The 24,377-nt window shown below is 58.1% G+C and overlaps 4 protein-coding genes across 6 annotated transcripts in view; 3 read left to right on the forward strand and 1 right to left on the reverse strand.

Moving 5' to 3' along the window:
* The first annotated feature begins 901 nt into the window (after positions 1 to 901).
* On the forward strand, positions 902 to 2,890 carry CUNH22orf15 (chromosome unknown C22orf15 homolog). The gene is made up of 6 exons (XM_055323236.1): positions 902 to 926; positions 1,555 to 1,641; positions 1,731 to 1,865; positions 2,081 to 2,155; positions 2,236 to 2,396; positions 2,732 to 2,890. The coding sequence occupies exons 1-5, from the start codon at positions 902 to 904 to the stop codon at positions 2,373 to 2,375; spliced, it is 462 nt and encodes a 153-aa protein (XP_055179211.1). The 3' UTR covers positions 2,376 to 2,396; positions 2,732 to 2,890.
* Positions 2,891 to 3,208: 318 nt separating this feature from the next.
* CHCHD10 (coiled-coil-helix-coiled-coil-helix domain containing 10) lies at positions 3,209 to 5,141 on the reverse strand. Its single transcript, XM_055322848.1, has 4 exons — positions 4,989 to 5,141; positions 4,546 to 4,768; positions 3,519 to 3,666; positions 3,209 to 3,418 (listed from the first exon to the last, which is right to left on the reverse strand). Exons 1-4 carry the CDS (start codon positions 5,027 to 5,029, stop codon positions 3,399 to 3,401), a joined length of 432 nt encoding a protein of 143 aa, XP_055178823.1. The 5' UTR covers positions 5,030 to 5,141; the 3' UTR covers positions 3,209 to 3,398.
* Positions 5,142 to 7,355: 2,214 nt separating this feature from the next.
* On the forward strand, positions 7,356 to 17,694 carry MMP11 (matrix metallopeptidase 11). 2 transcript variants are annotated; one of them, XM_055323086.1, is made up of 8 exons: positions 7,356 to 7,483; positions 12,506 to 12,735; positions 13,834 to 13,977; positions 14,057 to 14,190; positions 14,330 to 14,571; positions 14,658 to 14,874; positions 15,636 to 15,893; positions 16,846 to 17,694. In XM_055323086.1, exons 1-8 carry the CDS (start codon positions 7,373 to 7,375, stop codon positions 16,977 to 16,979), a joined length of 1,470 nt encoding a protein of 489 aa, XP_055179061.1. In that variant the 5' UTR covers positions 7,356 to 7,372; the 3' UTR covers positions 16,980 to 17,694. The 2 variants fall into 2 exon arrangements, with proteins under 2 accessions (XP_055179061.1, XP_055179062.1); XM_055323087.1 differs by lacking the exon at positions 7,356 to 7,483 and adding an exon at positions 7,491 to 11,969.
* Positions 17,695 to 19,026: 1,332 nt separating this feature from the next.
* Positions 19,027 to 24,377, forward strand: part of SMARCB1 (SWI/SNF related, matrix associated, actin dependent regulator of chromatin, subfamily b, member 1) — a 36,093-nt gene continuing 30,742 nt past the window's right edge. The window contains exons 1-2 of one of the 2 annotated variants that reach the window (XM_055322213.1): positions 19,027 to 19,308; positions 23,192 to 23,330. In XM_055322213.1, the coding sequence (XP_055178188.1) occupies positions 19,216 to 19,308; positions 23,192 to 23,330 (232 nt within the window). In that variant the 5' untranslated portion in view covers positions 19,027 to 19,215. The remainder of the gene's footprint in view (positions 19,309 to 23,191; positions 23,331 to 24,377) is intronic. The other variant, XM_055322214.1, reaches the window with a different exon arrangement.

Genomic DNA, 24,377 nt, shown 5'->3' on the forward strand with positions numbered 1-24,377 from the left:
TTCTGGAAAAGGCAGGGGCTGAACACAGAGCAGCGGTTGCTAGGGACTGGCATCAACTATAAAGGGAGCCTAAAGGAATTTTGGCGGGTGAGGGAAGTGATCTGCCTCCCGACTGTGGTGGTGGCTTTATGAGGTTTGTCAAAACTTGGAGAAGGGTGAATCTTACTGTATGTGCATCATACCTCAATAAACTTGACCAAACAAGGAGCGAAACAGAGAAGAGAGGGGAGGCCGGAGGTGAGGGGGAGGGCAGAGGGGGAGAGAAAGACAGCCAGCACAAGGAAGCAGGCCTGGAGAAGGTAGGGAACCGCAAGGTTGGTGAGGTTCCCCTACTTCTGCCCTGGCCACAGCCCTACCAGCTCCTAGTGGGGTTTTTTCCAGGGCCAGGGACCCCCATCCAGGAATCTCCCCCTCTTTCAGCCTGGGAGCTTGGTCTCTACTGGGGGGAGGGGAGGAAGGTGTGGTCTTGGGCCAACCCTGGACCACAAGGCTTGAGGCCCCACTGCAGCCCTGCCTTAGGGAGTGCCCATACTCCCGCCCCAGATCTTGTTACTGGGATACTGTGGGGGAAGGCATTTCCTGCCTAGATGACTTGGCAGCTGCCACTGCCATGGAGACCAGCTTGGAAGCTGTGAGGGCCTCAGTCTCCTCTGGCTGCTTGGACTGAGCAGGCGGGGGTGGAGAAGAGGAGGCCAATGGTCCTAGACTAGCTGCAGGGACCCCTCTACACTGGTGTCCAGCCCCAAGAGTGGCCAAGCAAGGACCCAAGCCTGGATCCACCCACCGATCCCCACACACATACACATTTCCTGGCAGGCCTCAGCCACAGATCCTTCCTTACTCAGGAAGTCGGGGGTTAGGGGATCAAAGCCCCCACATATGTCTCCTCTCCCCTGCAGCCATGTTTATCAAAGTGATGTTTGGAGGTAAGTGGGGTCCCCTGTCCCTACAGGTGAGTAGAGGATGGCACATTCAGAGGTTTGCTTCCCTCTGCTCTGGGGAGATTGGGGAGGCAATGTGGGGAAAGGGGATCCACTTGGGTAAGAGGATGGGGCAATTTAGGGAAACAGCTCAATGAGGAGGCAGAGTGAATGCTTGGAGTCCCTTGAGAGGCAACCCCGATGGCTGCATCCTGGGAAATTCCTATGGGTTCCTCTAGGAGAGCACCCACATCACCCTGGGGTGTGTTTTTAAATTATGCAATCTCTAATTTGGTCGGTGGTCCTCAAGCTTCAGGGCAGGCACATCAGACACCTAAAGCTCTAGCCACAGTTGCAGATTCCTGGATTTCTGGTGGGAGGTGGGGGGTCTGGTGCTGGAGGGAGGTCCTGTGCAGAGGCAGCCCTGGAGCAGGAGGGGGGGCATCCAGTGCAGGAGGCAGGAGCTGTGTGCCCTGGTCACCAATATCTCAAGAGATGGATGGAAAAGGGTACAGTCTTAATCCTGGAGCCCTATTCCCTGCTTTGGTTAAAAAAGAGATGAAAGGGAGACAGATGGTCCCAGATTGGGGGAAGCAGAGGGGCCCATTCACTCACCTCTACCCCGCCCCTACAGCTGGCTGCTGGGAGCTGGTGAACACCTGGTGCAGCCTGGTGACACTCACCGCCCACTTGAGGCAGAGAGGGCAGGTGCCTCCAGATGGTGAGGCGGCAGGGAAGGGTGCTGGGGAGGAGGGGCCAAGGGCCTCCAGGCAGAGGTGCCAGCCTGGCCTTGCCTCCCTATCTTCCCAGCAACCATTGCCCTCCTGGCTGAGGATGGGCATCTGGTAAGCCTGGATGAGAGACTGGAGGGGGCTTCCCAGGCCCCTTCCATGGGCAGCCCCCGGCTGCAGGAGCGTGGGACCTATGTCCTTGTGAAGATCATTAGTAAGTGGGGCCCAAGATTCCCCCTGGAGTTCTGATGGGATGGGGGGACAGCAGTCCAGAGACCACTAAAGGCCCTGGCCAGCCCCCTACTTTGGCAAGGACCTAGCCCTGACCCTTCCCATCAAATGCCTTATTGACCTCAGCCAGGCCCAGAGTGAAAGGTAGAGGTGGGGACCACCAGGCCAGTCAGGAATTGGGTCTTACTCCTTCCACAGAGGGGGAAGGTGGGGCCCCCACCCGCTATGAGTCCCTACTGGAGAATCTGGATGACCAGTATCCAGAGCTAGCAGGTGAGTGTCACAGTTGAGCCCCAGGGGGAAGGTGCACCTTCTCCCTAGCACCCATAGGTAAGGCTTCCTGGGCCTTCCAGAGGAGCTTCACTGCCTGTCAGGCCTACACCCCACGAGTGATGGTCGGAGGAGGCGCACGAGCACACGGCGTGGCCATCAGGAGCAAGGCCCCCTTTCAAGATCACGCAGGATGGGCTCCCTGCCATCCAGGACACGCTAGTGGGGGCCAGGAGCCAGCCAGGTAAGGAGGAGACATAGGCACCTGGGGGGATGATCACACCCCCAAGTCCCACGGGACAGGCTTATGTGTGCTGAGACATAGACCCCAAACACCGAGATCACCCCTACCCCCGCAAACACACACACACTAATACCCACAAGGTGGAACACACTGCACCAAGAGACATCCCACCACTCCACTGGACTCTAAGTACCCAAGGGTAGGAGCGTCCTCAGTGCCCTGGAGATATCGAGTAGAGCCTGGCATGCAGTAGGTGCTCAATGCACAGTTGATGAACTCAACGAAGGTGGCAGCAAAGAGCATGTGATAGTGAAATCTGTCCTCTGTTCCGGCAGGTCCCGTGACCTGGCACATCACGGCCAAGCGGCTGAGCTGGACTCTGATCCAAGGGGGTTGGCTGTGACCTCTGCCGTGTGTGATCAGGCCCAAAGAGCAGCCCAGGGGCATTCTTCTTGCAAAATCTAGACTTACTGAGAAGTTACATCAGCTGGAGGGACAAGGTCACAGACCAAAGGGGCCCCTTTGGGTGCAGAGAAAGGGATCCAGAGGCAGAAGGGACAAGGAGGGTGAAGGGGGCAAGTATCTCTGAGAGTGGAAGACAACAGGTTCCTCCAGGGCTTCCAGTCCCCAGAGTCATGCCCTTGGGGTCTCTGCTAATGCCTCACTCCTATTTGGACTGTCCAAGGTCATCAGATTACAACAGGGCTCCTCCCCCTTCCCCACCCTGGATGCCAGCTTCAGGTAGGGACATCCATCCATGCTCCTTTGACCCCACCCCAGCAGACAGGCTAGTGAGAGGGCACACAGTAGGCTATGGTCTAAAATAAACTCTTTTAATTGCACATTTGCGTCTCCGGTCATCTGTGGGGTGAGAAACTCCCCTCCTCATTCCCAATCCCAGCTACATGGGTACAATCTGAGGTCATGGTCCGGCTGTCGGTGAAGGGGTGAAGGTGGGTGCAGGGTTGGCTCAGGGATCTGCACCAATCCGTACCTGTCTCTTCAGGGCAGGGAGCTCAGACCTGCAGAGAGAGGGGTGGCACAGGCTGGTGGTTAGCCTACAGGTGCAGGAAGAGGGACTGCCCCTCCTGCTCCTGCCTGGGTCAGGGGCTGCTTGCTCACCGTGGTTGTACTTGCACTGCTTCAGGGCCTCGCTGAAGCCCTCACATAGGGACAGGTCACTCTGAGTGGTGGAGCAGTCCAGGAACTGCCTGATCTCGTAGGCGCAGGGCCCCATCTGCAGGGGCTGAGGCCCAGTGCGGGTGGGGGCCTAGCGTATGGCAAAAGAGGCAACAAGGTGAGCTCCAGGTTGGCACCCAGAAGTGGGTTCCAGCTGGGGGCGGCCTGCCCCTCCCCACACCCCCAGCCCAGGTGCCCCCGGGATCCCTGGCAGGCTGAGTGACTCAGGGCCAGCCTGCCCTGTCTAGCCTCGGCTGCTCCATCTGTGTAACAGAAGGAGCCCACAGTCCTGTCAAACCCACTGAGCTGATGCTAGTGCCAGTATGGACAGCATTTCTCAACTGCTTCAATACGGGCTCCCTGAGCAGGTAGGAGGGCCTGAGAGGTGAGAGAAGGATCTAGAAAAACGAAGTGTTGTGCTTGTACTCTTGGAATATAAGCCCCACCTCCGCAAATTGTAGCCAATTCCAGGCTCAGCCATTAACGATCCTTTTGACCCCTGACCCTGCCACTAAGCCACATTTGGCTCAGGGCCTGTCGGGTGCCCAGTAGGGGACAGGTGAGCAGAAAAAAGGCCCAGAGCTGCTGGCTATCCCTTGCCCTTGGGATGTCCGGACTACAGGGCATAAGCTGGGAATAGGGAGGGCCGGGACTCAGAACTTCAACAGCTCTCACCTCCACTAGGATTGGGTTACCTTGGGCCAGTCTCGCACCGCGGGGCTTTGGTTTCCCCATTCTTAAAGGGCCGGTTGATCCCTGGTTGTCCAGGGACCGTGGCCTCAGGTAAGGGGCAGGGAGAGCCTGCCCGTGAGTGACAGGAGGCCAAAAGCAGGGTGAGGAAGACGACCCTTCCTGGGAGAAGTCTAGGCCCAGGCAGCTCCGACCCGCCAGGGCACGAGTCGCTGGGCGCTCCAGCAGCTCCGGCCGCGGGGCCTGGGCAGAAGTTGGCCTCGGTTTCTCCTGAGCTCACCTGCTGAGCGGCGGGCTGGGCGGGCTCCGAGCTGCCCCCGCTGAAGGCTCCGGTCAGGGCGCTGCCCACGACGTGCCCCACAGCCGAGCCCACCGCCACCCCGGCGGCCGTGGACGCCATCTGCGCCATCAGGCCGGGCTGGCCCGACGGGGCGGCGGCGGCGGCGGCGGCGGCCGAGGGCGGCGGGGGCGCGGGCGGGGGCGCAGAGGGCGCGGCGGCGCGGCTGCGGGCAAGGGGTAGGGTTAGTCCCCGCCGCCCGCCCACCTGGGAGCAGCTCCCGGCCACCAAGCCCGTCCCCCTCTCCCCGAGGACGCGCGACCACCGACCCAGGCGCGACTGCGGCCCCGCCCCTCCCCCCAAGATGGCGCAGCCGCCGTCAAGGTCACGCCGCGGCGCCCCGGCGGGAGTCCCCGCGCTCCACCCCCCCTCGGTCCCGCGCGCACCTGGCAGGCCGGGCGGCCGCGCTGCGGCTCCCCCGGGGCATGGTGGCGGCGGCGAGATCTGCCTAGCGCAGGCGGAGACGGCGGCAGCCGGAGACGGCGACAGCCACAGCGGCTCGGTCCCGCGGACGCACCGGCTCGGCTAACCCCGCGGGCGCGGGGAGGCGGGGCCTGGGGAGACACGCCCCGGGGCGTGGCCGAGCGCGGGCGCCTGCACCTCCGCGAGCGCCCAGGGTCGCCCGGTCTGCGCGCCCTGCCTGCGCCGGGCCGGCCGTGTGCTCCTGGGACCGGGTCAATGCTGCAAATGCCCAGGGCTGACTCGGGGGCGACACGGGGCGACGGCCCGAGTCGAGTCCCTTCCAAAACCACCACGGAGGGGCACCTGGGTGGCTCAGCGGTTGAGCGTCTGCCTTTGGCTCAGGTCTCGATCCCAGAGTCGTGGCTCCCAGCAAGGAGCCTGCTTCTCCCTCTGCCTGTGTCTCTGCGTCTCTCTGTGTCTCTCATGAATAAGTGAATTAAAAAACCTTCAAAAAAAGCAAACAACCCACCATCGAAGGCGGGGAGCGGAGTTTGTTGCTGTCCCAGAGCCAGGGGAGAAATAGGGAGGGGATCGGATGAAGCCAGCACGGGAGGGGCACGAGGGGCCAGGCCAGGCTCCGGACCCCCCCTCCTGCGGCCTCGGGGGTGGGGGGCGAGGGGGGGACGCGGGGAGGGATAGAGCGGAGAAGAAACAAGCCCGAGGAAGGCCCTGGACAACCTGAACCCAGAACCTCCGCCAGGGGGCGTCCGAAGCCTTTCTCCGACTCCATTCCGGCCCGAATGCGCGGCAACCCTGGGCAGTCTCGCGCATCACCCTCCTGCGGTGGGATGGAGCCCCCCCATGCGGCCCAGCGCCCCGCCTGACACCCTGCTTTGCAGCACGGACGCAGCGGCGGACATCGAGGGCATTTATGCGGCAAACAAAAAATGCCCATCCCAAAGGCTCTGATTTGGGCGCCCGGAGGCGTTTCTGCGGGTTTGAATCTGTGGCCTTGCGATTTTACCACCTTGGTTCCAGGCCGGGGGAGGCGCGGATTTAGGACGCTTCCCAGCCCTTCAGGAACTTGAAGTTTACTTATTATTTCTTTTGAGTGATCATATTATTGCCTAAGGAGGAGCTCTGATTTCTTTACCCTCCCCTATCACTGTCCCATGTGCCCATAGGAGGCCTGGTGGCACCGGGATGGTAGGGAGGATGAGATCACCCCAAGTTAAAGTGAGTAACTTTAAAGGAACAGATTGCTAACACTTTAGGTAATAAAGATCGCTGGTGTCTTGTCTCTCCTCTTCTGAGCCTCTAGGAGTCTCTATGGACCTTCCTTGGAGAGGCTATGAGGCCTCCCTGGATTGGAACCTGGAGGGAGGGGATGAGTGGGCCTGATTGTCCTCCTCACCTCCTTCCCTTCTTAGGCCCAGGCTGGGTACCCACAGCCTCACCTTGCAGCCTCTCAGGACTCTGCCTGCCAGGATGGGAGCCACTGTCCCAGGTTGGGCTCTGCAGAGTTGCCCACGATGGAGCAGATTGCCTTAGTGAAGAAGTGGGGCCCCAGGTCATGAAAGTGGAGGATCCCTTACAGAATAGGACACCACCATCTCCTTTGACTTTCACCTCCTCTCTGTCAAGTCTCAGGAGGCTGGCCCCTAGGGCCATGGAGCATGTTAGTGTGTTGGGCCTCCAGAGCCCCACTCAGGCACTGGCCCCCCACCTGCCTCAACCTACTGATAGCACCCTCCCTCCCAACCCTCCCACTTGCCTGCTGGGATGGGAAAGCCTGATCTGGTCCTTTTCTCTTGGGCCCTCAGTTTTTCGGTTTATAAATTGTCTAGAGTTCTGTTCTAAGCTGGGGGGGGCTGGCCAGTCGCCTCCTTCTGCCTCAGTTTCCCCTGGCACACATCCCTGGTCTCACAAGGGCTATTGTGCCATCTTCCAGGTGGATCAGCTAAGGCTCCAAATGGTGGGAGAACTTGCCTGGGGGAACAACCACCTGTCATAGGCTAGCAGTAGGTCAAAGGTCAGGCCACCGGGGAGACTAGGTGGGGATGGAGCCCAGGAAGAGTGAAGCCCACAGCACAGCGGGGAAACTGAGGCCCGGAGTAGCACCAGGTGGACTGGGTCGCCTCTGAGATCTCAGGCTAAGCCTGACCCTGGGAAGGACTGGGTCTCGGCCTCCTGCCCCAGCCGGGCCAGCCCCTCCGCGTCCACCTCCCCCACCCAGGCCGCGGCAGCCACCGGGAGAGTTTAGAACAAAAGGCGAGAGGGGCGGGGCCGGGGCGGGCCGGGGGCGGGGCGGAGGCTATAAGGGGCGGCGGCCCGGCGCGGCCCAGCAGGCCCAGCAGCCCCGGGGCGGATGGCTCAGGCCCCCCGGCTCCGCGGCGCGGCCCTGCGCGCCCTCCTCTTCCCGCTGCTGCTGCTGCTACTCCCGCCACCGCCGCTGCTGGCCTGGGCCCCGCGGCCCCCGGTGAGTGCCCGCCGCCGGCCAGCCGCTCCTCGCCGAGGAGGTGCCGGCACGCGGGCTGGGCCCGGTGGCCGAGCTGGACCCACGGGGGCGCCCGGGGTGGCCCGCAGTGGCCCGTTACCCGAAACGCTTTCTGAGTCCCTGTGGCCGTGAAAGATAGTGAGCTTCCCGTCCCTGGAGGTGTGCAAGTGGAGCCTGCGCCGGGATCGCTCAGGCTGGTGAGGCGGGACTCGGCGCTAGACGCACGCCCCCTCCCAGCGTGGGGACCTGCTCCCGGGCGCCCCAGCTGCAGATGCTGGGCTGCGTGCTGGGCCAGGTAGCAGAGGGAGTGGTCACAGGGCCTCCTATTCATCGCGGAGACAAAGCCGCGGGCTGGTGTCAGCCTCCAGGTGTGTGGCCTTCGGTTAGCACACCTCCACGGGTGCCCGTGGCTGGAGGATTAAGGAAGAGCTGGAGGGCAGCACTGCTCTGGGGCAAATGGGGTGCAAGTCGGAAGAGGTGGCACCACCTGGGCACCTCCAAGTGGCAAGTTTGGGAGGTGTGAAGCCAGGACAGCATGAGTGTGAGAGGTGTGTGTGTGTGTGTGTGTGTGTGTGTGTGTGTGTGTGTGTGAGACAGAGAAAGTAAGAAGAGCCCGGAGTGGCCAGCTGAGACCCTCAGAAAGGAAGGGGGTGGGGAGAGAAAGGGAAGAGAGAAGAATGTGTGATCAGGAGAGAAGGCAGTCTGAGAGAGGGCAGCAGAGTGGCTAGCGGAAGGGCAGTCACCGGGTGTTGTGTGACTGCCTGTGTGTGCCCACCGGGGGCCTCGAGGGACCCCTCACAAGGGTGGCCATGCGGAGCCCACAGACCCCTCGGACCCCAGCTGCGGCATCCAGACAACTCAGGCAGGGATGGGAGCATTAGGATGTGTGACAGGCAGGAGACGAGGGAGGGAGGGCTGACCAGCTGGGCCCCCTCTGCCCAGTCCCACCGGCTCTGCCCTGCCCAGCCTTGCCTCATCCTGGTTATGGGAGCAGAAGAAGATCGCATGGGTGGGTTAGGGAAGGGGGCATCTCAGTCTGGAGGCTCTGCCTCTTACCAACTCCTCCCAGTCCCTTGAACTTGGGGCAGAGTCCAGAATCACCCTGGGTAGCCAGTTGACCCCCGGGTTCAGGAATTGGAGAGATGCGGGTTTGAACCATGTGCCCTAGGTGAGTCCTTCTGGGTCACCCCCTCGGTCTTGGTGGGTAGGAGATAACGGTGCCCACTGCTGGGCACTGAGGATTAAGTGAGGTAATGGGAGGAGAGGGCACAGGCAGTCACGCTGGACACACACTGTCACCTGTGGCTGCCACTTTGATGCTCGTGCAGGGTCACTTGGGGCCGGGTCTGAGCTGGGCTGTTGGCTGTCACTCTGTAGATATACAGGGAGCATTTGGGGTCGCCTTCCCCGTGTTTATCCCCAGGCTGCCATCAGCAGGGCCAGGAAAGCTCTGTAAATATTTATCCACCCCAGTTCACAGTTTTCAGGGTTGATGAAAAAACCCTGCAGCCCGGTGGTGCGATTCCCTCCTGGAGCCGGCAGGGGAAGAGGGGCCCCCCCAAGAAGATTGGGTGCAGTGCGGGGCAGTAGATGGACCTGCCTGTTGCCTGGTGCATAATTGGCAGGTTGCTTGGCCTCTCTGAGCCTCAGAGTGGCGTGCTGCTACAGAGAATGATGTGATGCTCCTCATTCTTTCTCACAGCCTAACAAAGGACCCTCCTAACAGGATCGCCTCCAGCTGACTGTGGAAGGCAGAGCTGTTATTAATTATCCCCGTTGGACCTATAGCAAACTGAGTCTCAGAGGGGGGTGAAACTCTCCTGGAGTTACCAGTTTTCTGGTTTGGGGTCCTTTATCCCCTCTCTACAGGGTGCTTCCCATTTTCTAGATTGGAAATTGACCCAAGTGCTGACCCCAAGCCTCTAGCTCGAGATGGAGTCAGCTGAGAAGTTCCTCAAGTATGTTTGGGGCTGTGGTTTGGTGCCCCCCAAGAGGAAGGCGGGGTAAGTGAGCTCAGTGCCCACCACAGGGCAGACCTAGGGAGGCTCCTGACTGAGGAGGAGGAGGAGAGAAGTCATCGGAAAAAGAAACACTTCTCAGGAATGTGGGTTTTGGAGACAGGCCAAGAATTGAAGAGGTGGGGGAGGCACAAGCCCCAGGTCTAGGCCCAGCTCTTCTTTGACTTGCTGTGTGACCCTGGGCAAAGTCCTCGACCTCTCTGGGCTCCGTTTCTTTCTCTGAGAAATGTGGTGATGCCTGCTTCCCAACCCTCCCAGGGCTGTGGATGAGGCCAGGTATCCCACCTCACTGAATCCCAGCAGCCTTGGGAAGACGAAGCACACCAATCTTAGGAATCTGCAAGGGGCTCTGTGCCAGGCCTTGCACTTAGGGTTCCTGACCTCAGGCCAGAAAAGACTCAAAGAGGTAAAGTGTGGGAGGTCTCAAGGGCAGGGGGCATGTGTCCCATCCCAGTAATGGGAAGACTGAGGCTAAAAGCCATTAAGTGATTGGTTCCAAAATACAAATATCTGACAGGAGACCTTGATTCTAGTGCCTTCCACTTACCCACTGCAAGACCAGTGAATGTGACATGGACAATGAGCATGAGCCTCTGGCTGTGGGGATGACTCTGTCTCAGTCACTCTTCTCTGGGCCTGCAAGCTCCCTTCTGCTAGCTGTAATTCCTGTTTCGGATTTAGTCTGGGAACTTTGGGGGAGCTGGAGCCCAGATGGGTGGTGGGAGCTGTAACACATGCGGCAAGAGCAGGTTTCTAGGTGTGGGAGGGGAGAGCCCACGGGGACAAGAAGTGGGGCCAGGGCAGACGCCGCAGTGGGCATTAGAGAAGGAGATTATTTAAAGCCCTCTGCTGTGGTGCCATCCCCACTGGACAGAGAAGTCAAAGCTAAAAGAGGGAGGGGACTTGCCCAGAGTCACTCCATCCAGGTGACCATGGCATAGGACTGGGCTGAGTCTCCGAATCTCAGACTGTGGCTCTTTCTGTTGGGCTGAGAGTGCCATGATCCAGGGTTCTGGGCATGGACCTAGTTCTGGCGAGGGCAGGAGGGGAAGGATTGTGTGTCCAGTACCCTCCCTCCATCATTAGCCGCTGCTCCAGGCCTCACTGGAGGGCAGAGGAGATGAGAGAATTCTGTCCAGAGGTGTGAATAGAGCTGTTGGGGGCTCACAGGGGCAACCCTTTCCTGCCCAGGAAGTCAAAGGGGCAGTGTGGGGAGGAGAGAGGTAGGCTCTCATGGTTAGGTACACAAACCTGGGGTTCGCATCCTCAATGTGAGACCTCGCATATGTATCACCCCCCACTTTATTGGGGGTGTGTGTGGGAGAGTGGGTGTTCAATAAGCTGAGAGAGTGCCTGGGAAGAATCATTTTCCATTCCTTCTCTTGGTGAGAGCTGTCACCAAGGTGAGGCCAGCCTGGATCCCTCCTCCAGGGGAAGGGTGGCTCCAGCCTGAAGAGCACAACAGAGGTAGCAGGTAGGGAGTGGGTTGGGAGCACAGATACCCTACCACCTGCCAGCTGTTACCTGGGCAAGTTGCTTAACTTCTCTAAGCTCTGTCTTCTCATCTGAGAAGTGGGGGATGATGAGAGTGGAGTTAGAGAGAGATCCCATCAGAGGCTAAGAGCATGTCTGTGGAGCTGTTGGTAGGGTCCTAGTCTAGATACAGGTGAACCGCAAGTGGTAAGGACTTAACTGGCTGTAAGTCCAGTATCCACCGGAACCTACAACGCAGGGAGGCTGGGCTTTGCCAAGTAACTAACTAACCATTCAGTAAGCAAGCTCTGAAAGTAAAAAGCTGGTCCAGGCTTTTTCTCGTACCCCAGGTAGCTGTGCCCCTGCGTGTTCAGAAGACCCCAAGTGGGGTGTCCTTGGGGTTGAGTCTGGGTGGCTCTGAGAGGTTGAGTAATTGGTAGCTCCAGAATTGGGAGACTGGGCTGCTAGCATGATGATCAGAGCCCTGGGATGCCTAGGGCCTGGGAGAACTGCCAGAGGCTAAGGGTGAGGGTGGAGCCTGGGTGGCCTGGCTCCCACCCCAAATATGGCTGTGGGGAGGCCCCAGCCGCCCAAACCAGTCAGCCCCAGACCAGATGGGTGCTTAGTCTCTAACAGACGGCATGGCTCCATGCCTCTCCAGCTTTGCTTAGTATCCCAAGCCTAGCCTTCGCCTCCTGCCTGGGACACCAGGGTCCTCATCTGGCCCTGCCATGCCCTTGCTGAGTGACCTCGAAGGGTCTCCCAACCTCTCCAAGCTTCTGCTTGTTTCAGGCTTGAAAACTGCGACCTCGGCCCTGGATTGTGCAGTGGGTGGAGACTCCAGGTCAGGATCTCCATCTGTAGTGCTGGGGCTCCAGCAGGGCAGGGCTAGGTGGGGGCTGGGCACCTGGTAATTGTCTGTTCCCCCCTGCCCAAGCATGGATCAACACTGGGGAGGTATTATCCCCATTTGTCAGGTAAGCAAATCAAGGCTACACTGCGGGGCTACAGCTCTTCTACACTGGGGAGCGGTGGTGGTGGGTATCCTGGGTGAGAGCCCACTGAGGTTAATTGGAGAGGGCAGAGTTGGTGGGGATGGGTGGAGGAGGGACAGGAAGAAAGAAAGGAGAAAAGGTGTTTGCTGGGCTCTGGGCCAGTAGGGGAGCAGCAGGACCTTGCCTGGACTTTACTAGAAAGCTTTGTAGGATCTATTCCTGGGTGCGTGCGGAGAGTAGTCAGACACTACACCCCTGACCCAGACCTTTCTGGCCCAAGTGGCTGCATAGGCAGCCCAAACACTCCAGGAGGGGGCAGGAAGGCAGCAGGATGCCTCAGAACAAGGCCTCAGGAAATCTGAGCCAGTCCGTGCCAAAGGGCCCTGCCGTGTGATGGCTTGCACACCTCACCCTCAGTCTGACCATCTACAAGGTAGGCTGGGGTTGAGCATGGATATGCTGATGGGCCATGAGGACCCAGGGCCTGATGAAACCTTTGGATCCTTTCTCCTGCCCAGGATGCACACCGCCGCCACCCTGTGAGGAGGGGGCCACAGCCTTGGCATGAAGCTGGTCCCAGCAGCCTGGCACCTGCCCCTACTGCCCAGGACACTCCCCAGCCTGCCAGCAGCCCCAGGCCTCCCCGCTGCGGTGTGCCTGACCCGCCTGATGGACTGAGTGCCCGCAACCGACAAAAGCGCTTCGTGCTGTCAGGCGGGCGCTGGGATAAAACGGACCTCACCTACAGGTAGGGGCCAGCGGCTGTGGGAGCAGGCTCTAGACCTCTACCTGTGTGTTTGTGTGTGAACTGCCACCCTCTTCTGCTTCTTGAGACATGTCTTGGAGCTAGATCTTTGTGGTTAACAGACTTGTGTGTCTGCTGACCCCCGAACCATCTGTGGACCAACTCCCTAAACCCTAACTTAGATGCACACACAGACAACACCCTCTCACAGCCATGCCTGCCCACAGCAGAGGGGCAGTAGCTCTGTTAACATGTGAAATGTCTCAGCACACACTGGGTGGCTCCATTGACATATAGGGCATGGCCTTTGGTCACCCAGGCAACCTCTATTGGGGACCTAATAAGTGCTGGGCCCTGGGATTCTGATAAATGAAGGATCATTGTTCAGACCTACCATCAGAGCTCAGGATCCACGTGGGTGGGGACAGTGGTGAGCGAGCAGGACAGGTAACATTGGGAGTGATGCAGAAGCTGAGGCTTGTCCTGTGGGTGGGGAGTTGGCCCCAGGACAGAAGGCATGTGAAGGGTGATGTGTCACACAGATCGGAGCTCAGAAATGCCCTGGGTGGGGAATCGAAACCCAGATGGGGGGATCCCTGGGTGGCGCAGCGGTTTGGCGCCTGCCTTTGGCCTGGGGCGTGATCCTGGAGACCTAGGATCGAATCCCACGTCGGGCTCCCGGTGCATAGAGTCTGCTTCTCCCTCTGCCTGTGTCTCTGCCTCATTCTCTCTCTCTCTCTCTCTCTCTCTCTCTCTGTGTGACTATCATAAATAAATTTTAAAAATTAAAAAAAAAATTAGAAGCCCAGATGGGGTCAAGGGACCAGGGTCTCCCCACAGTAAGTGGCACAATCAGGTCTAGAAGGTGGGTCTTGGGGCCCCTGATTCTGCATTCTTTCCACCAAATGCAGACACCTGTGGGTACCAAAGGACATACAAACCCACACAAAGATGTTCCCATGTGGAAGCTGAAGCCCAGAGCACACCTGGCTTGTGTCCCACATTCATGCATCCCCTCTGAGCACTGAGGGGCATTTCCTGGCCCAACAGTCATTGGGGGGCTGTCCCAAGCAAGGCCCAGGCCCCTCCTCCTCCCCCCAGGATCCTCCGGTTCCCATGGCAGCTGGTACGGGAGCAGGTGCGGCAGACGGTGGCAGAGGCCCTACAGGTGTGGAGCGAGGTGACACCACTCACCTTCACCGAGGTGCATGAGGGTCGTGCGGACATCATGATCGACTTCACCAGGTGAACCAGTGGCCTAAGACCCCACCAGGAACTAGCCCCACCTGTCAGTGGCCACTGACTCTGCCCCACCTACCCGCAGGTACTGGCATGGGGACAACCTGCCATTCGACGGGCCTGGGGGCATCCTGGCTCATGCCTTTTTCCCCAAGACCCATCGAGAAGGAGATGTCCACTTCGACTATGACGAGACCTGGACAATCGGGAACAACCAGGGTATGGGCAGGGGACCCATTTTCCAGATGGGACCACTGAAGATCACAGCGAATGGGGACAGGTCCTTGAGCTGGGCTCTGGAGCTTGGGTGTCTTGCGGCAGGAAGCTTGTGAATTTCTGGGCTATCTCCCTTTTTCAGGTACAGACCTCCTGCAGGTGGCCGCCCACGAGTTTGGCCATACACTGGGGCTGCAGCACACGACAGCTGCTAAGGCACTCATGTCCCCTTTCTACACCTTCCGCTACCCACTGAGCCTCAGCCCAGATGACCGCAGAGGCATCCAGCACCTCTATGGCCAACCCCGGACAGCCCCTACCTCCAGGCCCCCAGCCGTGGGCCCCCAGGCAGGCGTGGACACCAACGAGATTGCCCCACTGGAGGTGAGGCCCTGCTCCCAGCTCCCTTCACCCTCTGGCCTCTGTGGCTCCAATGTGGGCTCTTTCTCAGCCCTTCTCTCCCACGCCAGCCGGAAGCCCCACCAGACGCCTGTGAGATCGCCTTTGATGCAGTCTCCACCATCCGTGGCGAGCTCTTCTTCTTCAAGGCGGGCTTCGTGTGGCGGCTGCGCGGGGGCCGGCTGCAGCCTGGCTATCCTGCGTTAGCTTCTCGTCACTGGCAGGGACTGCCCAGCCCCGTGGATGCAGCCTTCGAAGATGCCCAGGGCCACATTTGGTTCTTTCAGGGTGAGGGGTACTGGGTTTCATGCTCAGGAGACGTCCAGGAGCCAGGAACATCATGGCCAAGGATAGGGACAGTCAGACTGAACTAATGGGCAGTGGGAGGGTGCCCTGAAGCTGGAGGGTCAAGGGAGAGTGTGGCTTACTTCTCTGGGTGCACCTGGGAGGCTCCCAGAGGAGGTGTCTCTCAAGACGGGAATAGCATTGAGGGTGTTACACAGTGGGCCATGCATTCAACCCTCGAAGCCATCCTAGGGGGTGTACTTGGGATTAGTATGCCTGCTTTAGAGAGGAGGTCTCTAAAGATGTGGTGAAGTGACTCGCCTGAGGGCATGGTTTAGAGAAGGCAGAGCAGGAATTTGATCCAGTTCTGGCAACTCCAGAGCCTGTGCTATAACTTTCAACTAGGAGAGACAAGAGCCTGGAACATTCTAGGGGGCAGGGACCTCATCAACAGAGGCCCAAGCCTGGGTGCGGCCCGGGGACTGATCAGAAGCACTTGTCACAGGTAGCTAAGTGCTGGGGAAGGAATGGGAGGTCAGGAGCCCTCCTTCCTGTTTAGAAAAACTTCTCCTGTGGTACCTCCCAGAGCATGCGTCTCTGCAGCTTATCCCCACTGGTCTAAAACTTCCCTCTGGGGATAAGGGTGCCGAGCAGGATTACTGGCCTGAGTGTTTTACAGACAAGGAAACTGAGGCTGAGAAGTCTGTGGTGGTGGCCGGGAGCCACAGTTGGGCACACCCGTTGCAGCCTCCCCTCTCCTGCAGGTGCTCAGTATTGGGTGTACAATGGAGAGAAGCCAGTCCTGGGCCCTGCACCTCTCTCTGAGCTGGGCCTGCTAGGATCCCCCATCCAGGCCGCCTTGGCCTGGGGCCCCGAGAAGAACAAGATCTACTTCTTCGGAGGCAGAGACTACTGGCGCTTCCACCTTAGCACCCGCCGTGTAGACAGCCCCGTGCCCCGCCGGGCCACTGACTGGCGAGGGGTGCCCTCTGAGATTGATGCCGCCTTCCGGGATGCTGACGGTGCGTCGGGGTGGAGTGGCTGGTACCAGCAGTACAAGAACCACATCTCTCATTTGGTGGTGGTTGGGCATTAGCTCCTCGTCGCAGGTCCTCTGTCCAGTGCTTTCCCCATCCACCCTCCCCCTCGTGCTGGGGCAGTGCCATGCCCCCGTGCTACAGATGGGAAGACTGAGGGCCAGAGACCTGCCCAGGTCCCTCCATCATATCTGGTAAAATAGTAACTGCCACACACCGAGGACCGATGATGTTCTAGGCACAGCGCTAAGCTCCTTATGTGTCTCATGCAGTTCTCAGAACAGCCCTTTGACATCACCCATGCCATGAAGCCAGTTTCCAGAGGGGCTAACAGCAGTTCAGGTGATGAAGTCCCTAACTGGGCCAATCAGGTGCACAGTGGGGAGCCAGGCCTCCCACCCAGGCAGTCCCTGCTCCTCACCACCGAACCACCTGGCTGGCCTCCCACAATCTCAAAGGAGTAGAGTGGGATTGACTTTTAGTCCCGTACTTTCTCCCCCGTACCCTCAGCCTTGCTTCTGGGCTCTCCCACATTGGGACCTGCTAGGAGAGCAATGCTGTGGTGGCTCTGGGGCTCTTGGTCACCCGTGCGTCCACCTTGCCTTGGGATGTCTGTAGTCTGGCTGGCAGGTACAGCAGTAGACTGATGGGGGAAGGGGAAGACTACTTGCTTTCCTGGGGGGTGGGGATTGAGTTTCTGAGACTCCAGGCATCTGTTAAGCTGGATAATAGCCCAGATCAGACCATGGTGCACAGGTAGGATTCAGAAGGATGGAAAGTCAATGGCCATGCCGGGGCCTACAAGTTTCAAGGAGTACAACAGTAGTCAAGCCCTGGCAATCTGACCTCCCCCTGTGCTAGTCCCTGGGCACAGCCTGACTGGCAGGTGCAGGGCCCATTGTCTACTCACCCCAGCTTGACCTTCCTCTCTCCTCAGGCTATGCCTACTTTCTGCGAGGTCGCCTCTATTGGAAGTTCGACCCCGTGAAGGTGAAGGCCTTGGAGGGCTTCCCCCGCCTCGTGGGCCCTGACTTCTTCGGCTGTACCGAGCCTGCCAACACTTTCCGCTAACCACAATGTCGATGCCCTCAGGGCACCTGACCCCTGCCAGACCACTCACTGGATAGAGACCAGTGGGCATCTGTGTAGCTATGGGTACTAGGCACAGGATAGAGCCTGTGTTTCCTCAGGGGGTTGGGGAGGGGGTGCTGTCCCCTTGACGACTGCAGGGAGGGCCATGCAGGTCGTGGTCACCTGCCAGCAATGGTCTCAAACTGGGCAAGAAGACTCTGGCGTTACTTGAGGGTGAGGGCGGTCTCAGGCCAGCCTCACCCAACCTGTGCAGGTCACAGGCAAACCCTGCTGCCCTGTCTCCAGCCCTGTCCCTCAAGTTGCCCCTCAGCAGGGCTGGGGGAGCTGAAGCCCTCATTTGATCCCTGCTGTGAGGTTCCTACAGGGTGCTGGCGCGGGGGGGCCAGGGGCCCCGTGGCCTTCTACCTTTTCCTGAGGGGTCAGCTCCGGGTAGGTGCTTGGAACTGGCTGATCCTAGAGATGTATTCCCCAGGATCCAGGCCAAAGGGTCCAGATTCAGCTGGGGAGGGGAGTGTTTCCTGCTGGAGACCCCGGGCCCTGGAAGCCCCAACATACCTCAATCCTGACTTGGGCTAGATCCTTCCCAGCCCTCATCCCAGCACTGGGACCCTCCAAAGTCCTGTAAATGTGTATACAGTGTGTACAAAGCCTTTTTTTTCTACTGAGTACTGTCATTAAATATGGTTATTTTCTACTTGTCTTTCCTCTGCCTGATTCTTTTTTTTTATTTTTAAAAAAGATTTTATTTATTCATGAGAGATGCACAGAGAGAGAGGCAGAGGGAGAAGCAGGCTCCCTGCAGGGAGCCCGATGTGGGACTCGACCCAGGTCTCCAGGATCACGACCTGAGCAGAAGGCAGACACTAAACCACGGAGCCCCCCGGGCGCCCTGCCTGGTTCTTTATGAAACTATGGGGTGAGGAGGGGGACGGGGACAGATGTAGGAACTGGCTCAGGACCTGCTCCATCCTGGGAGCCAGGGTCATAGCCTACTCCACCCACCCATCCACACTTCTGCGGGTTGGGGCTGGACGCAATGCCTAGGACTCCTCTGGCTTCAGTCCTCCATCCTGTCCAGCCAGCCCGACACCTGGAGGGCTTTGTGATTGATTCCAAGGCTTCCCCGCGGGCCCCTCAGGGGATCCTCCACCAAGTGGTGGTCACTTTATCAGATCATGCCACACCCCAGCCCCTGATCAGAATACTTTGTTTCTCACTGCTGTCAGGACACAGATGGTTACCATGGCCGACCCCACCTGTCACCTCGCCCTGCCGCCCAGTCCCCGCGGATCTTCTTCATGGTAGCACCTATCACAGCTACCATCTTAGACTGAACCGTGTGAGATTGTCAGCAGGGGACCATCTTCGATCTGCTGTATTGTGCAGCCGGACACACGGATGCTTTGATGCTCGGCTCCCAGCTGCGAGCTCCGCGGGGCAGGGCCGTCTAGGTTCGTGCCCCCCCTCCCCCATGGCTGCGCCTGTTGAGGGCACGAGGTGCAGAGTTAGGGAAGGAACGGAGCGGCCGGCCTCCCTTCCAGCTCACTGATGCCTCAAACCAAATACCACCCCGGGGCCTTGGGATCCTGCCAAGCCTGGGGAACCTTCGCCAAGGCCACTCCCCCACCCAGTGTTGTCATTGTGCCCATCTTCACCGCAGGAACAGCTGTGCGCCCGGAAATGGGGTATCTGCTCCTAGGATCCCTCTTACCTACTCAACTACACTGCTTTTTCCGGGTGGGGAAACTGAGGCACGAACTGCTCTGGCGTCCTCCTGGCCTCAGGCCTCATTTCACTCCTCCACTGGGCTGAATTCTACCTAGTTGTGAGGCTGGGGAAAACACCGCCGGAGTCAGGGCCCCCTGAGTGCTATTTCTGTCGGTGAGCAGCTCTGGCCAGTGCCTCCCCCAGGGAAGCAGCCTGGAAGAGAAACGGGTCCGCGGCTCCTTTAAGGGGCCCGACGGGGCGCGCCCCGGCCTTTTGTTTGGGCGACGGCGGCGCGCGCGTCAGCGTCAACGCCCCGCGCATGCGCACTGAAGGCGGCCTGGTTGTCGTTGGCGGCGGCGGCTGAGGAGCTCGGCGGTGGCACGAGCACCGGATCAGCCCGCCCGTCGCCTCCCGGCCTCGGCTCTCCTCGGCTCGGCGCGCCCCGGCTCCTCCTCCGTGCTCCCGATCCCTCGCAGCCCGGCCCCGGCCGCCCGCCCCCGCCGCCGCAATGATGATGATGGCGTTGAGCAAGACCTTCGGGCAGAAGCCCGTCAAATTCCAGCTGGAGGACGACGGCGAGTTCTACATGATCGGCTCTGAGGTACCCGCGGCGCGTCCTCGCCCTCCGGCTCCGGCCCGGCGGGAGCCCTGGGGCGGGTCTGCGCGCCGGGAACGCGCGTCTCCATTCATCGCGGCGGGCGCGCGGGCGCGCACGGAGCTGCCCGGGGGCGGGGCCGGGAGGGCGGGGTGGGGAAGGGGCGTGGTCTGTTTGGCCCCGCCCCGCGCCCCGCGGCGGGTGGAGTTTACTTAATCCTCGGTGGTGGGGGGCGCTCGCTGCTGCCTGGCGGTAGGGCGCCGGGAGGAGCCCCCGGGTCCGCCCTGAGTTGGGAAGACCCCAGCCCGCCGCCGAGGAACTGGGTGTTTCATTAGCCCCTGGGGCTCCCGGGGGAGAGATGTCGGGAACTTCTCACGCATCCCTCCTCCACGGGTACATCTGGGGTCCTGAAATCGCAGGCCGGAAACGGGGTTTACTGATGTCTCATCCCTCGTTGTGTTGGTTGCTTTTATTTACCGGTGAGGGAATAGGGAGGAGGATGCTTGTTTTTTGCGTGGATAAAGCTGCAGTCCCTGAGCTAGAGAGATCAGCAGGTCAAGAAGCAGTCGACACTGTCGACTATCTTGAACTTACAACGAATTTTGAGGGAGAGATTGTAAATATCTCCCATTCTCAACCAGAAGTGACAGCATTTTGTTGAACCAGCTGCACAGCTGACTTTGGGAAAACGCTGCAATTGTTCCTTCCGTGGGAGTTTGTACTGAAAACTAAGCTTTCTTCCAGATTGCCTCAAACTAGCCCTCTTTGAGTCAGGAGTAATCCCCCAGCTAGTGTGTGTTCCTTTTTTTTTTTTTCTAGTCGAGGACATGCGGTTCAGATGTGCAGATATCTGGCGGTAGAGTCTTGTCTGTGTAATGAGAGAAATGCCAATCCTGGAGAGCTACAAGATGCCCAGGGTTGTTTTTCCCTGTAGCAGCGTTCAGTATCACATGCCAGCATTTCATTCCGGTTTTTATTTTTTTTTTAAGATTTTATTTATTCATTCATGGGAGACAGAGAAAGAGAGGCAGAGACACAGGCAGAGGGAGAAGGATCAGGTGCCATGCAGGGAGCCTGATGTGGGACTCGATCCCGGGTCTCCAGGATCACACCCCGGGCAGAAGGCAGCGCTAAACCGCTGAGCCACCTGGGCTGCCCTCATTCCCGTTTTTAAAATATGGGGGTTTTTTCCTTCACAATTGGACATAGAATAAATGAATGAAGCCTCATGATGGTCATGCTGAGGCTCTTAGGACACCCTGTGACTCCTGGAGTTAGGAGACCAGTGTTGCCTGTCGCATCAGGACTTAAGTGTCCATTTTTTAATCAACTTTCATAAAACAAAAAGGGTAGGATTTATAAATTAATTTTTCATACTATTACATAAGTGCTGCTCTTCCGACGTAACTGGGGAAGCGGAGTCCTTGCCTTTCCATGTGCCACAGCTCAGAATGGTCTTCACTGACCAGTAGAAAGAGCCTAAATGCAAGACATGGGGCATTTGAGGAGTTTCCATATGATACTGGGCACATTGTTTAAAGAAGCCTTTTCCTGATCTAATGGACAGGAAAAGCAATCCTGGAAAAGCAATGTTTGGCCTTGACTCTGAGTGGATGCTGCTTTTGAAAAGGAAGCTTCTGTTTGTTAGATGGAAAGTATTGAGAGGGAGCATGTGAAGAGATGAGAAGGGGGAGACCCAGTTCCAGCCCTGCTCTGTCTCCAGGTTACCTGTCTCCAGGTCACTTTTCTCATGTGTGTGAGACATGCTTAGACTCTATGATCTCTAAGATCTTAGGTTCTAGAAGGGTAATTGTGGTCTTCTCTTCCAGCCCTGTTGAGTGAGAATTGTCCTGAGACCCAGTGTATAGAGACCGAGAGGGGAGAGACACATTTTCTCTCGTGGGCCAGGCTGAACAACTGTCAGACATCTGGAGGTCTGGGAAGGATTCAAGATCAGGAGGCTGACTGTTGATAACCAGTAGCTCCTGTGACAGCATTGGATGGATGGCCACCAGGCCCCTTTCTTTGGGAAAACAGACACCATGTTCAGAGAGATGGGTTGGCCATAGCAGCACACCCAGGGCCACCATGCTACATCTGTGGAGCAGCTTTGGGAAGGGCATCTGCGGTTGCAGCAAGTGTGTTTCACTGTTCTCATGCCATCTGCAGGCAGTTGTGTTCACCAATCCAGAGTCACAGGGCTGAGAGGATCCTAAGAAATCCCCAGTTTCACACCTTCACATCTATTTTATTATTTAAAGATGTATTTGTTTTAGAGGGAGAGAGAGAGCACGAGTGGAGCAGGAGGGGCAGAGGGAGAAGAAGAGAGAATTTCAAGCAGACTTCCTGCTCAGCGTGGAGCCCAATACAGGGCTCAATCTCACAAGTCTGAGATGATGAACTGAGTCAAAACCAGGAGTCGGATGCCACCCAGGCATCCCAACCTTTATTTTACATTTGGGACACTTGGGTCCAGAGAGGGTGAAGGCTGGTTCATGAGAAAGCCAGGAAGACAAGTCTTGCTTTCCCAAGTTCCAGAGGGGTCTTGGGAAGTATCTATGTGTCCCAGAGCTTTACAAGACCTGCAAGGTAATAGTGGCGGGTATTGTTATCAATTTCTTTCCAAAAACCTAGTGGAAACTATCCATTTGCCCTTGGATGGTAATGATACTCAAGCCAAATAATGCAGAGGGGGGTCTGTGCCTTCTGTATGGAGCCTGATGACTTGCTGCTCAGGCTGTTCAGCATCCCTGGTTGTCGATCATAAAAATCTTTGACTCATGAAAAAGGGAGAAACACACTTTAGTTTAATAGATACATCATTGCTGCCTAGGTAAACAGGAAAAATAATAGAAATGGTCCTCCGTGAGGCAAAGTCCAGAGTTGCTGCACGTTTGACAGATGAGTAAGGAGACCCTGAAGAGGTTGTTTCTCGGCCACAGGTAGAGCCAGGCGTTTGGCTGCAGTTCCCATGGGACTCAGCTGGTCTTTTTTTTTTTTTTTTAAGATTTTATTTATTTATTCATGATAGACATAGAGAGAGAGGCAGAGACACAGGCAGAGGGAGAAGCAGGCTCCATGCAGGGAGCCGGACGCGGGACTCGATCCCCGGACTCCAGGATTGCGCCCTGGGCCAAAGGCAGGCGCCAAACCGCTGAGCCACCCAGGGATCCCCTCAGCTGGTCATTTTTGCACTGTCGGTTAAATAATCAAGTTTCTTTATGAAAATTTGGAGACTAGATGTCTTTTCATGAAGGAAATCATACTTCGAGTATCCGGTACAGACAAACTGAAGCAGTTGTTTGGGGTGGTCATGATTTATGTAGCAATCTGGTGATTGCCAGTAAGTGCTTTTTAAACTCTTTGGAAAATTCCTTTTGTGTTCCTGGTTTGAGTTTTGTTACTAAATAAAGCATCAGGGGCCATGGGGGAAGTTATCCTGCATCTGACTAAAATTAAAAAGACCTTTTTGGTGTTTATTACATCATAAAAATATCAAAGTCTTGTTCTTAAGATAAAAGAAAGTCAAAGAGGCCTTACATTTCTGTTAAGTGCCCGAGATGCTTAGTCTAAAATCAAAATCAGCGCGAGCTTTCCAGTGAGCTCTGGGGGCCTGCCTCAGAAGCATCTGGTCAGGCCTCTCAGAACTTGGCCCTGGTGTCAGGGTGCAGCTGTTCCGGGCCCTGCCTGGAGGGGCGGATGGGGGCCAGCTGTGCGCCGCTGCTGAACCCTCCATGTCAGCAGAACATGTTTTCGTGGCTGCAGCAAGCCTGGTGCCCGGAGGCCAGCTTGCCTTCGGTCTGTCACTCCATGGGCCCCCGCACCAGGACCCTCTTGGCCTGCGTCCAGCCGCGACCCTCATAATGAGCCTTCTCGCTTTACCTCATAGGTGGGAAACTACCTCCGTATGTTCCGAGGTTCTCTGTACAAGAGATACCCCTCGCTCTGGAGGCGACTAGCCACTGTGGAAGAGAGGAAGAAAATAGTTGCATCGTCACATGGTAAAAAAACAAAACCTAACACTAAGGGTGCGTCTTCACGAGGGTTTGTAAACCTGTTTCAAAACCACTCGCTTCTGTCATGAAGATAAAACGTTTTCACTCCAGAGCGTCTTCACCGCAGCCCCAGCCTCAGAGGGGCAGGGCCGGCGGGGGCGCGAGGGCGGCGGGGCGGCGGGAGCGGGTGCTGTGAAGACATGCTGGTCTCAAAACGTTTTAGGAATGCCGTGATGCTGTGCCATCTGCCGTGGGCGTGTCGCCATAGTCACCCTCCATGCAGCCCGAGTGGCGGCTGGTGGCCCCAGCTCCCACTCCCCTCTGGGGCTCTCACCGCTTCGCTTCCCAGAGCACATCCATCCCGTAGCTCCTCATTCGGGCGGCTGCCCCGTGCTCGTGCTCCTGTGCATGTGCCTGCTTGGTGCGCCTGCCGTGCGCCTGGGGCCCGCGGGAGCCGCCTGGCCCGAAAGCTGGGTGTGCCCGGGCCGGGGCAGCTCCGTGCGGGGCCGGGAGAGGCCTTCAGACACGGAGTGCTCCGTCGGGAGCGCCTCGCTGGACGTTCCCGTCAGGATGCAGCGCAGCATTTGGCAGGTGGCGGTGGCACCTTCCTGGAGAACTGCCGGGGCCTGAGTGAAGACCCTGCCTGAGGCTGTGTGCGTGTGCGTGTGCGTGTGAGTGCGCGTGCATCCGTGCACGCACATCAGTCTGTCCTGTTTGGTTGTGTCTGTAGATACTGCCGTGGTCTCGTCCACTGCGGGCAAAGTAGTGGTTCTTTTAATGCAGGAGCCGGAGCTTCTTTTTTTTTTTTATCTGCTGCTATAACATTGCCACTCACTCGCTTGAGAAAGTCTCCTTTTTGTCCTCCCTCTGCCTCCCCCCGCCCCCCCACCCCAGTGGAGCACCAGTCACTAACGCAGTGAGTTCCTAGCTTTGCTTTCACCTCTGCAAGCCTCAAGCGAAGTCTCAGTGACTCGTCTGCCTTGTGCTTTGGAGACACCCTCCCCATAACTGATTTGTTTCTCCAGGAGAAGCCAGTCTGGACGCGCAGACAGGTAGCAGCTCTCGACCAAGGTTCCCTAG

This window comes from Nyctereutes procyonoides, unplaced genomic scaffold (genome assembly GCF_905146905.1).
Source record: "Nyctereutes procyonoides isolate TBG_1078 unplaced genomic scaffold, NYPRO_anot_genome, whole genome shotgun sequence".
In the NCBI taxonomy this organism is placed as follows: domain Eukaryota; kingdom Metazoa; phylum Chordata; class Mammalia; order Carnivora; family Canidae; genus Nyctereutes; species Nyctereutes procyonoides.

Bases quoted from the DNA above. Each gene is read 5' to 3' on its own strand.
- CUNH22orf15 (XM_055323236.1), top strand. From the start codon at position 902: ATGTTTATCAAAGTGATGTTTGGAG. The intron at 1,866-2,080 runs GTAAGTGGGGCC...CTCCTTCCACAG, and splicing joins TGTCCTTGTGAAGATCATTA to AGGGGGAAGGTGGGGCCCCC. The intron at 2,156-2,235 runs GTGAGTGTCACA...TGGGCCTTCCAG, and splicing joins CCAGTATCCAGAGCTAGCAG to AGGAGCTTCACTGCCTGTCA.
- MMP11 (XM_055323086.1), top strand. From the start codon at position 7,373: ATGGCTCAGGCCCCCCGGCTCCGCGGCGCGGCCCTGCGCGCCCTCCTC. The intron at 13,978-14,056 runs GTGAACCAGTGG...ACCTACCCGCAG, and splicing joins ATCATGATCGACTTCACCAG to GTACTGGCATGGGGACAACC. The intron at 14,572-14,657 runs GTGAGGCCCTGC...CTCCCACGCCAG, and splicing joins ACGAGATTGCCCCACTGGAG to CCGGAAGCCCCACCAGACGC.
- CHCHD10 (XM_055322848.1), bottom strand. From the start codon at position 5,029: ATGCCCCGGGGGAGCCGCAGCGCGGCCGCCCGGCCTGCCAG. The intron at 4,769-4,988 runs GTGCGCGCGGGA...CCTTGCCCGCAG, and splicing joins GCGGCCGCCCGGCCTGCCAG to CCGCGCCGCCGCGCCCTCTG. The intron at 3,667-4,545 runs GTGAGCTCAGGA...GCCATACGCTAG, and splicing joins CCCAGCCCGCCGCTCAGCAG to GCCCCCACCCGCACTGGGCC.